At 38.8% G+C, this 15548-nt stretch overlaps 1 protein-coding gene across 1 annotated transcript in view; it reads right to left on the bottom strand.

Moving 5' to 3' along the window:
* Positions 1–6610, bottom strand: part of ntrk1 (neurotrophic tyrosine kinase, receptor, type 1) — a 36690-nt gene extending 30080 nt beyond the window's left edge. The window contains exons 1-2 of the mRNA XM_017433319.2: positions 6238–6610; positions 407–481 (exon numbers count right to left, since the gene is read on the bottom strand). Coding sequence (XP_017288808.1) covers positions 407–481; positions 6238–6434 — 272 coding nt within the window. The 5' untranslated portion in view covers positions 6435–6610. The remainder of the gene's footprint in view (positions 1–406; positions 482–6237) is intronic.
* Positions 6611–15548: the final 8938 nt, after the last annotated feature.

Below are 15548 nucleotides of genomic sequence, written 5' to 3'. Positions count from 1 at the left end.
AGCATGTAGCTGTAACAATTACATGTAACTAGCTAAATGTTGTAAAAAGTGACATCAGAAAATCAACACTACATTTTAAAACAGTGTTTGAAGCTAAATGTGACAAAATTTAGGCATGAATTTTGAGCACAAGCTCCTTTACAAACGGCGCCCCATAGGATTTAAAATACTTAGTAGGATTATTTAATTGGTAGCCTACAACTTTATTTATTTATTTATTTATTTATTTATATTTAATGGTCAAAAAGAAAAAAAATTGATCTGAGTGGGCGGGCCTTGCCAGAAAAGTGGGTGTGTTTAGTTTGTGCCACGCCCCTTTTACAGCCAGCATGCAGATGTTCTGAAAGCAGTAAGAACCAGAGTTGATTTTTTTTAGTTATTTGTGAGGAAATAAAACAGTACTTACAGGTTCTTCAGTTCTTTGTAGTTAGCAAGGTCAGTGTCTGTTATATTTTCCAGTCTTTCTTGGTTTTCGATGTAGCTGAAGAAAATAATAGAAGCAGAGAAATAGAACTAAATTACAGTTAATACAGTTTTTTTTTTTTACTTGTGACCTTAAAATTTTTGTTGTGCTGCTGTTTGGTTTAGTGAATGTAAAACAAAAACAAAACACTCAGAAATAGATTTATTTTGAGAAGGATGAACTGAAAACTCGGGCAGGGAGATTTTTTGAGTTGAAGTCCCATCCATGCATTTCCGCAGCTCGTTACGAATAATTATTTAAAACCTAATTGAGGTTTTAAATAATTAGCTGAGTTGGAAGAAACAAGAAAAAACCTGATGAATAACTGTTTGACCTGACTGACATCCACCAAACAAACCCAAAAACCCCCAACAACAATCAGAACACAATTACCTGAACATGTAGGGAAAAATTTATGTCTTAATGAACGTCAGGCAGACGAGGGTAATGGAAAATACTTCTGATTCAGACTGCCTCGTTTTAACTCATCAATCAGAGATAAATGTAGGAGCTGCTGCAAGGACAGATGGCTCTTTTTAAGTTGTGTTTCAGCGGCGGTATCACTGGATCTTCCAAGGATCTTTGCAGAACAAACTATCAACATTTAGCACAAAAAGACTGTTTTATTGGTTTTTAAAGACGACAGGATTCAAAGATCAAAAAGACGTGCTGTATGTGAAAATTTACTCATTTTCATGTCTTGTCCCTAACTACAATAACATTTTGTGCTGCGTGTTTTTAAAACTGACAGTGTTGGAGTTATTTTCTGTCCGACTGTATTATCTTTGGTATTTTTCAGAGATTTGGCTACAAAAATGAGCAGAAATTGTGACCTCAGTCTAAAAACAGGTTTTACGGAGTTCAAGTGGCAGCAGATCTGAACATCAACAACAGCTGAAGGAAAATATTAAAAAGAAAAACTCCAAACAACACATATATATGAGAGCAGCGATATTCTCGACTTTGGTTTCAGGTTCCTGGTTTCAATCTCTGCCTTTATGAGATGCAGAAAACAGAAACAGATTGAATCTTTGGTTTTCACCTCTGAGCATGGAAGAGGTAGAATGATGGCATGGGGATGTATCTGCTCTCAAGCTAATGCAGTCTTAATTTGTTTTTCCATAAAACAGTGATGTAAAACACACATTTAGGCTCTGTAAGGACTATCTGGTGAACGTGAAAACAATGTGAGCCTGAAAGTTAGAGTTTGTTGAAAAATGGCCCAGATTTGACGTAAGTTAGTGGTTATTAATCATTACGTGTGGACGTTTATGTTTCCTCAACAACCAGCTGTACAAAACAAATGCAATTCTTCTTCCCAATGAGAGGAAAGCGATCAAGCAGTGATTTATTTTACAAAACAAAGCTGAAGTTGTTACCTGGGAAACCAGCAAGTCATGAAAACACAACAAAGATTGGTGACGAAGCAGCTAAAGCCAAAGAAAACCAAAGCTGAATTTATATACAGGAAGCAAAGACCAACGTGAGAAAACTGAGGAGAAAATCAAACTACAAGAACCTGATGTGGAGCAAGAGCAGAAAAAAACAAAAGAGAAAAGAGAAACAGCCTTTCAAAATAAAACACAAAAGTAACCCAAGCACAGAAACAGGAGAAAAAACTAATATAATAAGACTTTAACCCTAAAACTTCTTATTGTAACATGATGATTATGACAGCTTGATAAAAACCTGTCAGGTGGTTTATTTATAAAAAAATACACAAATAAATATAAATCTCACTTATGTAATAAATATTCACGAATATAAGATATACATGTTGCTTCCTGCTGACAATAAGATTTGATGAAACTTGAAGTCTGATTTTAAAAACGATAGTGAAACATAAACGCTGTGGCTTTATAACAACCCGATCGTAATCCAACTGAGAGGATCTGGAAATAATTGGATTGCTGAGTGAAAGAAAGCGCAGTAAAAACTCAGCATACAAGGATATATATGTGATATAAAACTATTAGAAATATTCATTAAAGCTGGTTACTGGAACACAAAAAGTGTCCAAAACTGACTCTCTGAAAAGTTAAAAAAGACAAATTCCAAGCTCTGCTTGGAGTAAATTTATACAACCTTTTCTTTTTTTCACTTCCTGATTCTTAATTTGGGTGAAAGAGTTTTAGAAATACTAAACATTCTTCTTGAATTCTCTGGAGGCTCTTTAAGTTTCTTATCCACCAATGATGCCAGGAGACAGAACTGCTTTAACAAACAAACCAGTTCAATAAATAAAATGCTGCTGAAATAAAATTTAACAACAAGTAATAATGATTTCTGTTGTTCTAACTTACAAGTAATAATTGACATATTGAGTACATTACATTAGATTTTCTCTCTGCTTTCTGTCTGATGTTGACTGCCTGTAAAATCTAGGATAGAATATAACATTTCTGGAATAAAATCATGTCTCTACTTTAACTCAAAAATCTTATTTTTCCCTTCAAGTCCACAAAAAGGCTTTGCTTTCAGGGCAAAAGCTCTGATGGTTTCAGATCAGAACTCTTTGGGGAACCAGAAACGACCAAAACCAAGAGCCGAGTTTGATAATTATCCCCAGAAATAATTATTTGGGTTCTGTTTGTTAATCTACGGATGTGTTGGACTTTTATAATCATAAGGTTTTGTATTCTGAAAGTAAAACAGTGAGAACAGAATTTTTTAAATTCTTTTTTTTTCTGACAGTTTACTTATGGATGCATCGTGTGACTCGAGGACGAGTTTATAACTTTCCTCTTTGTGACACAGACCTGCAGCAGATTCCTGAACCTCCACGGTTCCTTCTCTGTAAATTATCAGAGGTTGTAAAATAATCAGATGGCAGATTTTCTTCTAATTGAATGCACGATACCTCATTTATAGTAAAAAGATGTAAAAAACGGTTCTGGATTTTTAGACTAAACCTAAAATATTTTGAAAAAGCTGATGTTTATGTCAGCAGTTTTTTTTAGACTGTCGAGTTTAATGTGCTTTTATATGTCTTTTGAAAACTTTTTAAAATGTATCTTTTTATGACACATCTGAACGCATATTTTATTGCTACTTTTAAATTGCTTTTACAGCTGGTATTACTCTTCTGATTTTTTATTTCTTTGCTTTTGTCCTTTTAAAGTGGTGCTTTTCTTCTGTAAGCCCTTTGAAACGTATCTCTTTCTTGAAAGGTGCTATAAATGAGTGACGGGTTGGATTTCTCTCAGTGAACAGAGTGCAAAGTAGAAAGAAGGGTAAAGAAAGTTTATTTGAATAAAAAATAAATTGAATGGTGTACCTGCAGTACTTTCAGCATGTGGCACAGTTTCAACTCTGCACTTCCATGTTTATCACGAACCTTTATATTCCTGTTTGATTGACCCACGCAGCAGTAATGTGATTACAGGGCAGGTGGGCCCAGGATCGCCCATCGGCCTCACTTATTGGATTGAGCCAAGTAGGTTGTATATCATCTATTGTTCCTGGGTGGGGGCATTGACTGGCAATTCACAAAATTGAATTTATAAGTACGATAAATTTCGGGCCCTGTTCCACAGTTAATGGCCCCTTGTTTGTTCCACGCGTTGCCTGTATTTCCCCGCACCGCCAATACAGCAAAGTGTTGTTGTTTGCTGGCATGTAGAGCAGCTCAGTAAACAGAAGCCTGCTCTCTTATTGATTGAACATCCAAGAGAGAATGTCAAGCCTAAGCTGTGCGAAACGGCATGCAGATACAAGGAAATACCTTTGAGGTAAGAGGAAGAGGAGAAAGGGAGAAAAAGACCTGGGGTGAGGGAGAAAAAGGAGGAGAGTGCTGTATAGGTGAAGGAAATTGGCAGTAAATTGACTTGCTCTGCCGAAAAAAGCATTTCACAAATGTAGTTCCTTCTTAATAAGTGCTAATTGCTCCGATCCGGGTACAGGAACAAAGAGAGAACAGCGTGGCGGTGCAGAGAGTGACATTTAGTTTCCCATGCTGGAGCTGATGGTAGGTTGCTTAATAATACAGCAGCTCTCTTTAAATCACAGGTGGTCAGTTTCTGCTGCTTTTTCCTGAGCAAAGTTTTTTAAAAAGCCAACGTTAAATAACAGCCTTCTATCGTCGACATGCTGCTGCAGAGTGAGACGTCTCAGTTCATCCGAGCCGAGTTTTATTCAAACACGTCCCCCCGCTGTTAGTCTGTCCGTCAAACGTGTAATGATAGAAACATGTGACACGTTTGGCTGCGAAGAACTACCCATTTCATCAGCCATCTTCTGTTTCAGAAAGGGACTGGAAGAAACATCGCTTCAATTAAACAGAAAAAAGCAATGAAAGCAAGAACGAAATTCAGTTTTTAGACACAACAACATAAACAGAGTCAACAGTTTTAGAATTTGGGTTTCAACTGCGACAAATAAAATTAGAATCATAACTTTTACAAGCACAAAAATGGTGGTTTATGAAACACAAGCAGATAAAAAAATCATATTCTGCTTCACAACTGCATCATTTTGTCACAGCAGCAAAGAAAAAAGTCAGACTTTTCTGCTTTTTAATGTTTTGATGAAAACTTTTTGTTGGAATAAAAACAAACAAAAATAAATAAATAAATAAAGACTACATTCAGTTTGTAAATCAGCTTCAGCAGTAAAACTGTGCTACAGAAGTCTGATAAAGATCTGGAGCCAACTTTGAGACACTCGAGGTTAGTTAGGATCAGTGCATAAGTCTTAGGTTGGAGTAAAACTTTTTTTTGCAACAATCGCAGACAAACTGTAGACAAGTATTTCTCAATCTAGTTATAATGATTATCACCACAAAAGTTACAAAGTTCTCCAAGTACCCCCCATTGCAACAGACATTAAAAACCAGTTCTGACAAGATTAGATTCATATCTGACATAAAGAGACCAACAGACAGAACCCTGGCTGAAGGGTGCAGTCCAACATGTGGTCCATGCACCGCCTGCAGCCCCGGCTTCTCCTGCTTTACTTTTTGAGCAGAAATTTCAGGAATTTGCATCCGATTTTCTTGCTGTTTTGCAACTAGCAGATTCAATAGAGACCTCAGTGGTGCTTAAGTAGCCACTAACTCATCAGATAACCATCAGCTGCTACCTTTTTCCACAGTGCTTCTCAAAATATCTCCATGGCAGTCTTTTGTTTTAAGCAGTGTCCATTTAAAGCCAAAACTGTAATTTGCTGGAATCCCTCATCTTTTTGTCACTCTCTACTTTGTAGTTTTACACCACAGTTCATCTCATGATGTTTAATTACATCCTTATTTAATTTGTAAATATTTAATACCAAAGTTTCTTCCTTAAACCATGAAAAGGATTGCCACAGTTTAAAAACCATAACTGTTGATGGTTTTTAAAACTTGCAGACAACTTTAATTTCACTCAGTGCAAATAAAATGCAACTTTGGTGAGATATATGATCTGATTTAGCTACACTTTTTAGCCCAAAAAACAGTTTTTTTGCAAAAGTTCTACATTCCAACTCAAGAGAAATCATTCATTACTTCATAGATCGTTTTAGGCCAAAACTCTTAGAACGTTACAGTGCTCTAACTTTATCTGTTTTCTATCATTCATGACTTTATAGCTGGCTGATCTGTTTCACAACTACTAGAAAAGCAGCTCAAACGTCAAAATGACCCTATCAGATATAAAAGTGACCCCAAACTTCCTAGCAAAGACAATCAGAGCAAGTTCAGCACCAAAGCATGAAAATGAGTTTTCAAACCAACAACTTTCAGGATCTGGCCCACTCGTGTTCATTCAGAAGAGCAGGTGAGAGCCCATACTCACATCTCTGTCAAGTTATCGCTCTCCTGTGGTATCAGAGGTGGGATGCTGCTTATCCTATCAGGCTCCAGGCACTGCAACATGGTGAAGGAGCACCGGCAGGCCAAAGGGCATCCTCCTAAAGTGGGTGCTGGTGACAGGCTCAGCACAGTCAGCACCAGGGGCAGAAGAAGCGCCAAAGCCCCAGGTGGCACATCCATCTCTCGGGAGGATCTCCTCAGCACTGTCAGGGATGGAGCAGGAGTGAGTGTCTGTGTGCTTCACCTAATGAAGAGTTAATGAAGAGTGGTGAGGAGCTTTCTCACACTCGTCTTGTAGTTCTAAAGCGAGGTTCAGATCCCAGCTGGTCAGGGTTTGGTAGTGAGCCACAGCTGTACTGAGCAGCAGGAGGGGCAGGCTCACAGGCAGACTGAGGGCCCCGGGGGACATGCTAGTGGTGGGCTGGAGCCTCTCTTTTTCCTCCCTCTCTCTTCATCTCCTCCACCATGAAGGGAGGGGCAACATAACAACATGGGCCAAAGTCACCAGACACCTCGGTGAGCTAAGTGGGGCAGAGGGAGGGGTTGGAGGTGAGGGTGTGTGGATGGTGATGAGCAGAGCTGATGATGATCCTAAGGTTAGAGTTCTGCTGGGCGGCAGGCAGCAGAGGTGTGAAAGGGGCCAGGAAGTCAGGGCTCCGGGGGGCCTGACTGTGACACTCCGTCCCCTGCAGCAGCATCTCTCTGATCGTTTAGGAGTTCATGACTGTTGACTCTTACAGGTCAGTGCTGAATTTAATCCCTGTGAGGGTGGGGCTCGTGCTATAAGTTGTGTTAGCTCCCAACGGGGTTTATCAATGATCTCAGGGTTTGTTCATGAGAAATAACTAGAATATTTGGGCCCATTTCTTTTCTGTCAACGGGTTTATATCCCAGCTGAAGCTGATGATGAGTGGAGGAGGAACCACCCTCCTAAATTAAGTTTTCCATCTAAATGAAGGGCGAGACTGCCACTGTAGGCAACTAGCTGTTGAATGACATTCATGTGGATGGAGATGGGCAGCAAAAGGGCCGAGAATGTAGAGTTTCAAGCCGTGCACAGAAGAACAGGTTGAGATTTTCAATAACTGACCACTCAAAATGCAACCACACTGCTCCCTGGTTGCAAACACTTAGAATTTAGTGGGACTGCCGCTGAAAATTGGTCTATTTTCTCATAATACTGAGTCACCAACTCCTCTCAAACATTTGTAGTCGAGTGAGATATTAGCTTAGATTGACTGCATCATTAACAGCTGACAACATAAATGTGCAACAGAAAAATAAAAAGTACAGCAAATCACCTGCAGATTATTGCACAGCCCAAAGTTTATCCTGTTCAGATAAATCAGATTTTATTCAGTAATTTTAGGATTATATGCATAGATGTTGACATCAAAACAAAACACTGGTCTCACTATTTGAAACAAGTACTTTATCGATGTGATTTGGGCAGCTGGTAGTTTTTAGTGATGGCTTTATTGGCTCTGAGGTGGGAAGAGGCTCTTTAAAGAGCCGACTCTTTTTGGTGAGCTGAGCCAAATGAGCCGGTTCCCAGAAAAGAGCCTTTAGTCCCATTACTACAAAACAAAGTTGTTCAAGGAAAGATGCATTAGTAATTAAAGGTACTGCAGAGCAGAGACTCAAAACAACCTGAAACAGAAAAACAAGAGATCTTAGATCTTGTCAGGGACAATCAGCAAAATGGATTTCAGGTGTGAACAATCAGCAAATTAAGACCGAGTAGGAAAAAAAACAGCTGAATAATAGGGAAATTATAATAATCTTTTTTTTATCTGACAACAATTTAAAGTGGGATTACAGATTAGTGAACTAGAAAATAAAGAAATTTAACAAGATACCAGAAACTAAAAGAATAACTCCTAAACTAAAAAAACTTATAAACCATCATTCAAACTTTAGTCTTTCATTATAAAAATATTAATATTATATTATTGCTTAGCAACAAAAAATTGTTTGTAGAATAGGTTAACAAAAAAAGCCTTCAGATCGTCTTATTTCACAGTTTGCTTTAAAGATTATTTAAAATGTCTCATCTTCCCACCCGATCCCAGCATGGATCCCTGCTGAACGCCACGTGCCATCAGTCACTAACATCAACCTGCTGCAGAGACCTAACGCCGTCCGCTCTACATGAACAGTACCGGTCCCCCCCCCATGGGACACATTCTGCGCCCCACCCCCATTCCTCTTAGTCACTCTGCACATGAGACGGGTCAAAGTGTCCCGACCACAATTACTGGCCATGAGCTGAATCACCATTTTTGCTGCTGTCATCAGGATTATCTGCTGTCTTAATTACTTTGCCTTTTACACCCCTTTTTCCAGGGTCTTAGCTCAGCAGATGGAGCGGAGGGACAGAGCGCTCATTCACAGGAAAAGTGTCTGAAAGCTGAAGTGAAGCTGTTTAAGAGAGAAAAACTGCATGGGAAGCAAAACACACACATCTATATGAGGCGGAATCGCTGCGGGTCACATTATCTGCACGTTTCTGCCCTAACTCGATATGTTTTGTGTTTGTTTTTTGCTTTTTTTTAATCCTGCAGGTGAGATTTAATTGTGCTCAGCTTCACTTCATTCATTTGCTACAACAAGCAGAAGCACACTCCTCAGTCAAACAACGTGCAAACTGAAGTACAGAGATGGAAAAATGGCAGACGGGGAACGACAGAAACATCGAAACAGATGAAACAACCAAATGGCTCTGCAAATACATGGTTATGCTGTAATTTGCAAAATAAGAGGAAATGCAATTCTGTTTTGATGAATTTTGCCACAGCTAATTGATCTTTACAGATACTGATCTAAAATCTGGTGTTGTAGTAGCTGAGAGTCAAACTCTGAGTGCTAACAGACATTTTAGTTTAACATTTTGACGTGGAAGGCGGTGTGCAAAATGCATATTTTCAAAGGATGTCAATTTAATTTTTATTAGTTATTATTATTAGAATGATCTACTGACTTTTGTCTGCTGTATAAAAAGCAGAATTTGAGACTCTGTATAAAAAGTTTATTGAATGAGATGCCCATCAACTTACAACACTGTGCACTATTCCTATGATAAGAACAGATTTTTCAATTTATGTGGCTAACATTTCAAATTAGAAAGGCCAAATATCTCACTTTAAAGACAAATTATGTCATCAAGCTGTTGCTTTTTATTTGAATGCAGCCTGCTAACAACCCTGTTTTTTTCTGTCCATTTTTCTTCCAACAATCCAAACCATTCATTTAAAAACTCAACCTAATTATCTGCAAACCAAACAACAATTTTCATCCTGACATTATTGGAACCTTGTGGACATTTGACAGATAGCAATGGTCTCATATGTCTCTGGGTTTTTAATTGGATTAGTGTTTTTATGCATTATGTTGATTGATGGTCTCAGCAGGGGTTAATTGCAACACTTGGTTATGGAATCAATCTTCTGCTTAAAGACAAATACTCCAGTTAGGACTCCACTCACAGGGAACAGACCCAGTCGTTGCTGCTTCCTGTTAAATAGACTTGACCATATTACCATCCATATCTCCACCATATTTCCTCTGTCTGTAAATTTGGTAATTTATAGAAACATGCATAATCTAACAAGCTGCATGAGCTGAGATAAGAGGATAAAAGTTTGGATCTTGTGTAAAATGTTAATAAAAACAGAAAACAATGATTTGCAGATCTCATAAACCAATATTTTATTCACAATGGAACAAAGTAAACATGTCAAATGTTTCCGGCTGTAAAGCACCCCCTCCTCTGTTAACATCAGTCTGTAAACATCTGGACCTGAGGACAGCAGCTGCTGGAGGTTTTGGAGAGGATGTTGTCCCATTCTGCTCTGATGTTGGATTCCAGCTGTTCAACAATCCTGGCTCTTCTGGGCTTGAATTTTAGTTTCATGAAATGTTTTCATCAGTGAGAGGTCTGGACTGCAGATCATGACCTGGACTCTTCTGCTATGAAGCCATGATGTTTTTTATAAATGCAGTATGCAGCAATGTCTTGCAGAAATATGCAAGCCCTTCCCTAAAAAAGACATAATCTGGACAGGAGCAGATGTTCTAAACCTGTATATACTTTTCTGCATTGATGGAGCCTTTCCAGATGTGTAAACTGACCATTTCTGAGGCACTAATGCACCCCTATAACATTAGAGAGGCAGACCTTTGAATGGTGCACAACGGCTGGATGGTCCCTCTCCTCTTTAGTCCTGAGGACGTGGCGCCCGGGGTTTGGACCCGTCTGACCTGAGAACAGTTCTCCTCTTTGGTCCAGAGGACATGTTCACATCTGGCTTCTTCTTTGCCTGATAGAGCTTTAAGCAGCATTTGTGGACGGCACGGTGAACTGTGTTTACAGACGATGATCTGTGTAAGTGTTCCTGAGCAGAACCAGAACCAGGACCAGCCTTGACCTTTGACCTCAGAGGTTTCTCTGGATTCTTGAAATCTTTTGATGATATTTTTTTGAACTGTAGATGATGGAATATTCAAAGTTTTCCTACTTTTCCACTGAGGAACATTAATTTGAAAATTTTCTCCTATTTTCAGCCCCTGCCCATCTTTACTTCTGAGACTTTCAGGTCAACAGACGTAATCTTCACAGATAAATGTGTTATCGTACTAATTATAAACATTCTAGTTTTCTCTGGGTTATTTGAGATCCTAAATTGGCGGCTGCCAGTCTCCATGTTGGTCCTGTTTTGGACTGGTGATCAGGCTGCTCCTGCTTCCTGTCCACTGTCCACTGAAAATAGATATCAGCTCGCCACGACCCTGAACAGGATCAAAAAGACGCAGATAATAGATAGATGGAGGAACAACTTTTAGACTAATCACTGTAAACATAAAGGTACCTAAAGGCAGTCATCTTGATTGAACTCCTGATAGCAAAGCTTCAATCTTTCTGCCTTTATTATTATTTTCTTTAATAAACCTGAACCTTGCATCTAGGCTACTTTTCCTTAAGTGCTTTTTGTCTCTTTTCCTTTGAACCAACATACATTACATGAGTATCTGAGAACAGAGGGCACAGGTAAGAGGCTGAACACATGCAAACAAGAAGACGCTGAGCGAGGCTGCACTTCTGTCAGTACCTTAAACAATAATCAATCAGTTTCATATTAATGCCCAGCATTGAAGAGCATGGCGGAGGGTGGGGGGGGAGTGGGGGACAGAGAGGAAAGGAACCTAACAAGAGACCAAGCGGTTGAGTAAAAGCTCTTTTGGATCAAGTACAAGGAAAGGCTTTTACACTTGAATTGGTAAATGCACAAAGCTTCCATGTTTGTATAAATTCGGCGTTGCTCCTGGCTGCAGTTCATTTGCTGCGGATTCGCTTGTATTCAGAACAGAAGAGATGAGTTGTTTTGCATGAAACTAAACCAAAATATACAACAGTGTAGTTGCATAAACATTACATATAAATTCAATATAAAGATAGTTTATTATATTCCTTCAGGTCAAAGAGCGCACATGTTGTTCATGATTTTTTTTTTCTATTGTGAAACTGTACAGAAAAAACATTGAGGTTCAGATTTATGGCTTGACTCTGGGATTTGTTTTTTTATTTTTAATTTTAGTCCTTGTAAATATAGTCCACAGCTGAATAGCATAATTTCAGTTTTAAAAAATACAGAAAAAACATTAAAGCTCAGTCTAAATCTGTCAGGAAGCATTGATTTTGTTCCTTCTTCCCCCTTTTTTTTGTTATGATTTTTAAACAGCAAAACTTGGTTTATTCAACATTATTCTCCTATATCTTTACATTACACAAACCTTCAGTTGTAAGACTGTTTAAATTGTTATAAATGTTCACAAATTGCCTCTTTTTTATTTCTCTAGTAGGAAACTGTGTCCTTGTTTTGTCTGTTTCGGAAAGTGGAAGCCTGGGCTGAATTGCTACAAGGTTGAGTGAGTTATTTCTACAAACTCATAATTCTGAACAAATTACCCTGTTTCAGTTGGTCTTGAATTTTTATTTTATTTTAGTGGTCCTGAAGAGGCCTGTGGCCCTGCTACATAATGAGCACTTACTGTATATCATGAAGATGATCACTTGTTCTCAGTATTCCTTTTGTGAAACATTTCTGTGGAATACACAGAATAATCAGTTTAATTTTGGAAATCCACTTTCAGGGGTTTATAACCTCTCAGCTGCTACAGAGATGAAATGCACTGAGTAATTTTTTACTTGTTGTATTAGTTTTTTTGTTATGTTTTATATGTTCGTATCATTTAATGAACATGGTCTGAGAGAAAAAATCAACCTGATTCTGGACTAAGCAGCGTTTGGCTCAATTGGAATAATTGATAATTAATTAATTATAATTATTTATTATAATATTATAATTAATAATAAAATGAAAAGTGTCTCATCTTAATTTGAGTAAAATATTTAAAATACCAAGTAAAATGTTTGCACCATTTATTCTCCAATTAAGTGCTGAAGATTTCCTACCTTATAACACTGATGAAACCATTCCGCTCCTTTAAATTTAAATTTTGGTTGTTTTAAAGGGTATAAATTTATTTGATTCATTCTAAATCTTAAGATAAGATAAACACAACCTCAGATAAACAATAAAACAACATTTTAGACTTTTCTGTTATTTATTGTGTGTGAAAAATGATCCAGCAGCTTGTAGAGCCTCTTTTAGCAGAAATAACTCTCAGCAGTTTTCTGTAGGACTTTATCAGTGTCTCTGATGGTTGTGGAGGAGTTGTGGCCCACTCTTCTTTCCAGCGTTGCTTCAGCTCATTGGTTCCTGTTTGTCTCTCTCATGGTTGTGGAGGAGTTGTGGCCCACTCTTCTTTCCAGCGTTGCTTCAGCTCATTGGTTTCTGCTCAGCTCTCTGAGGTTCTGGTTCTGGTTCTGGACCGTTCTGCTGTGTTTGGGATCATTGTGCTGTTTGTTGGACAGATGGCCTCACATCTGACTCCAGAATCAGCCCACACCATCAGCCCTCCACCACCGTGCTGACAGCTGCAGTGCATTCTGGGTAAACATCTGTCCTCTGGTCTACAGAGGAGTTCATGGTTGACTCTGCAGAACAAGCCCAAATCATTCTCCCTCCGTCGCTGTGCTTGACAGTTGCTATGAGATGTGCTGATCTGAGTTTGCTGCTGTGCATTCTGGGTAAACATCTCCACTTTGGTGTTGTTTTGTTCCAGAAGTTCCAGCAAACTTATGGATGTCTCGACTGCTGAAATTTGCTGAAGAAGCTGAAACAGAGCAATTAAAGCTAAAATAAGCAGAACTAAAAGAAAAGAAAAGCTAAATGCTAGCTAAAAGTATCAAAGCAGTAGCTAAAAGCTAAAAGTAATAAATTTTAAATATTTTCAGCTCTTTTAACATGGGCCTGTATATGTTTATCTGGTAAACGTTCAGTTGTTGTATGTTTTTGGAGAACTGGTGTCTCACAGCTAAATATTATAGACAACAAACTCTGCACCTCCCTGACTCGTCAGTGTTCCCTATGTCCGTTTCTGAAGCTGCAGCTCTACCAATGACCCGACAGCTTCAAGCCAGCAGTTTTTAGTGTGTCGTCATGTAAACAGTGTTCTGCAGCGCTCATGCCTGCTGCCTTATCAGATCAGCACACACTGATGGAACAGGATACAGAGAGGCAACTCTGTGTAATTTATGTTCAACATGCTATAGCATCTTTATCTACAGATCTGCACCCGGCCCCCAGACTCTCACCAGACAACCCCCACCCCCACCCCTCCCTGATCAATACAAGAAAGACAACCGTGTTGGGTGCAGCCATCTCAAATTCTTCATCACTTTTCTTCTCATATTTTTTTACATCACCCAACCCTCACCCGTCTTATTTTCCATTTCTGCAGCTGGATCATCCACACCGAGTCAGTCAAACTCTAAACAGTGTGTGAACTCCTGTTCCTAACATAAATGATTACTTTTTTTTAGGTGATATTAAAGTCTAAATATCAGTGAAGGTTGGGGTGTTTTGTGAGTGTCTTTGTTTGTAATCATGTGTTTACGCTCAGTAGATGGAGCAGGCTGTAGTAAGAGCTCGATGTGTGTGCGTGTGTGTGTGTAACCGGATTGGCCCGTCTCAGCCCCTCATTAGCAGCCAGGCTGTGGATACCAGAGGCCTTTGAGAGGCTCATGCAGATGAGCAGAAACCTGAGGAGCTGAGCTGGGAGCTGAGAGGAGAGCAGAACTGAGGCAGCGACGATTAGAAACATCTCTGTTTTCTTTATCTGTCTTTTCTCTCACTTTTCTTCTGCTGCTTTGTTACACATTAAAAAGATAAGTCAAGAGAAGTAAACAGGAGAGGAAAACTCTCTATTTTATTTTTACCTTTGATTTTGTCCAGCAAATTCGGTACATGTACCTCTACAGTGTTATGTTAAAGCTGCATCTTCACAATGATGCCTGCAGTAAAACTAAATAAAATAAAGCTGAAGAAAAAATGATTTTGCACAACTCTTTGTATGATATGCAGAAAAATACAAAGCAGCAACTGATTAAACATGCGCTGAGAGGTTTAAATGTGGACAAATGGGGTTTATGAACTCAACAGAAAAGAACAAATAGAAACTAATACCTCATTTCACTTTTACAAACAGTATTTGGTTCTACGGTGTCTTTATAGATGTGGTTTTAAGAAGATAGCATCACATGATGTCTATGATGTTAAACTGAACAGAAAAGGGATGATTTCTTATCAGGATGTGATACTCTGATCTCCAGTAACTCCAGGGTGCCACAGATTTATTGCACATGTTGAAGCAACTTATCTCGAGGTATTGTGGCATATTTGTGGGTTTTTTTTTATGTGTTGTTGTTGCTCGTCTTTCTTGTCCACCTCATTAGAGCTGCATGTCAGTGAGGCATTCCTTCATGTTCTTAGCAGATGTGCTGCAAAAATATGACATTCATGATGTGATGGGGTTGTATCTGTGTACCTACTGTGTTGTTGGAGTGTGTGTGTAAGAATACCAACAATGTCTACTCAGGGTTTCTTGGTACCAGTTGCATACTGTGTTCAGTGACATGATGTGAACAGATATAAGACTTCTCATTCACTCCACAAACATGAACCTGGACAAATTTGTAGGGATCTGGAGTTTTAGCCCCACCTTGGGGCGGCTCCTCCTGCCCTTCTTTTCACAGGTGATCCAGATCCAGCTAATGAGGACTGCTACTACTTAAGCCTTCAGCTGAGACCAGATCTTCGCTGGAGCATCGAACCTCCTGGGTTAGATTCTCAGCCACAGTTTCTAACCTATTGTGATTAAGTTACTGATTAC

This window comes from Kryptolebias marmoratus, linkage group LG16 (assembly GCF_001649575.2).
Source record: "Kryptolebias marmoratus isolate JLee-2015 linkage group LG16, ASM164957v2, whole genome shotgun sequence".
NCBI classification, from domain to species: domain Eukaryota; kingdom Metazoa; phylum Chordata; class Actinopteri; order Cyprinodontiformes; family Rivulidae; genus Kryptolebias; species Kryptolebias marmoratus.
Note: the sequence above shows the minus strand (reverse complement) of the source record. Positions and strands in the feature narration are given on the sequence as shown.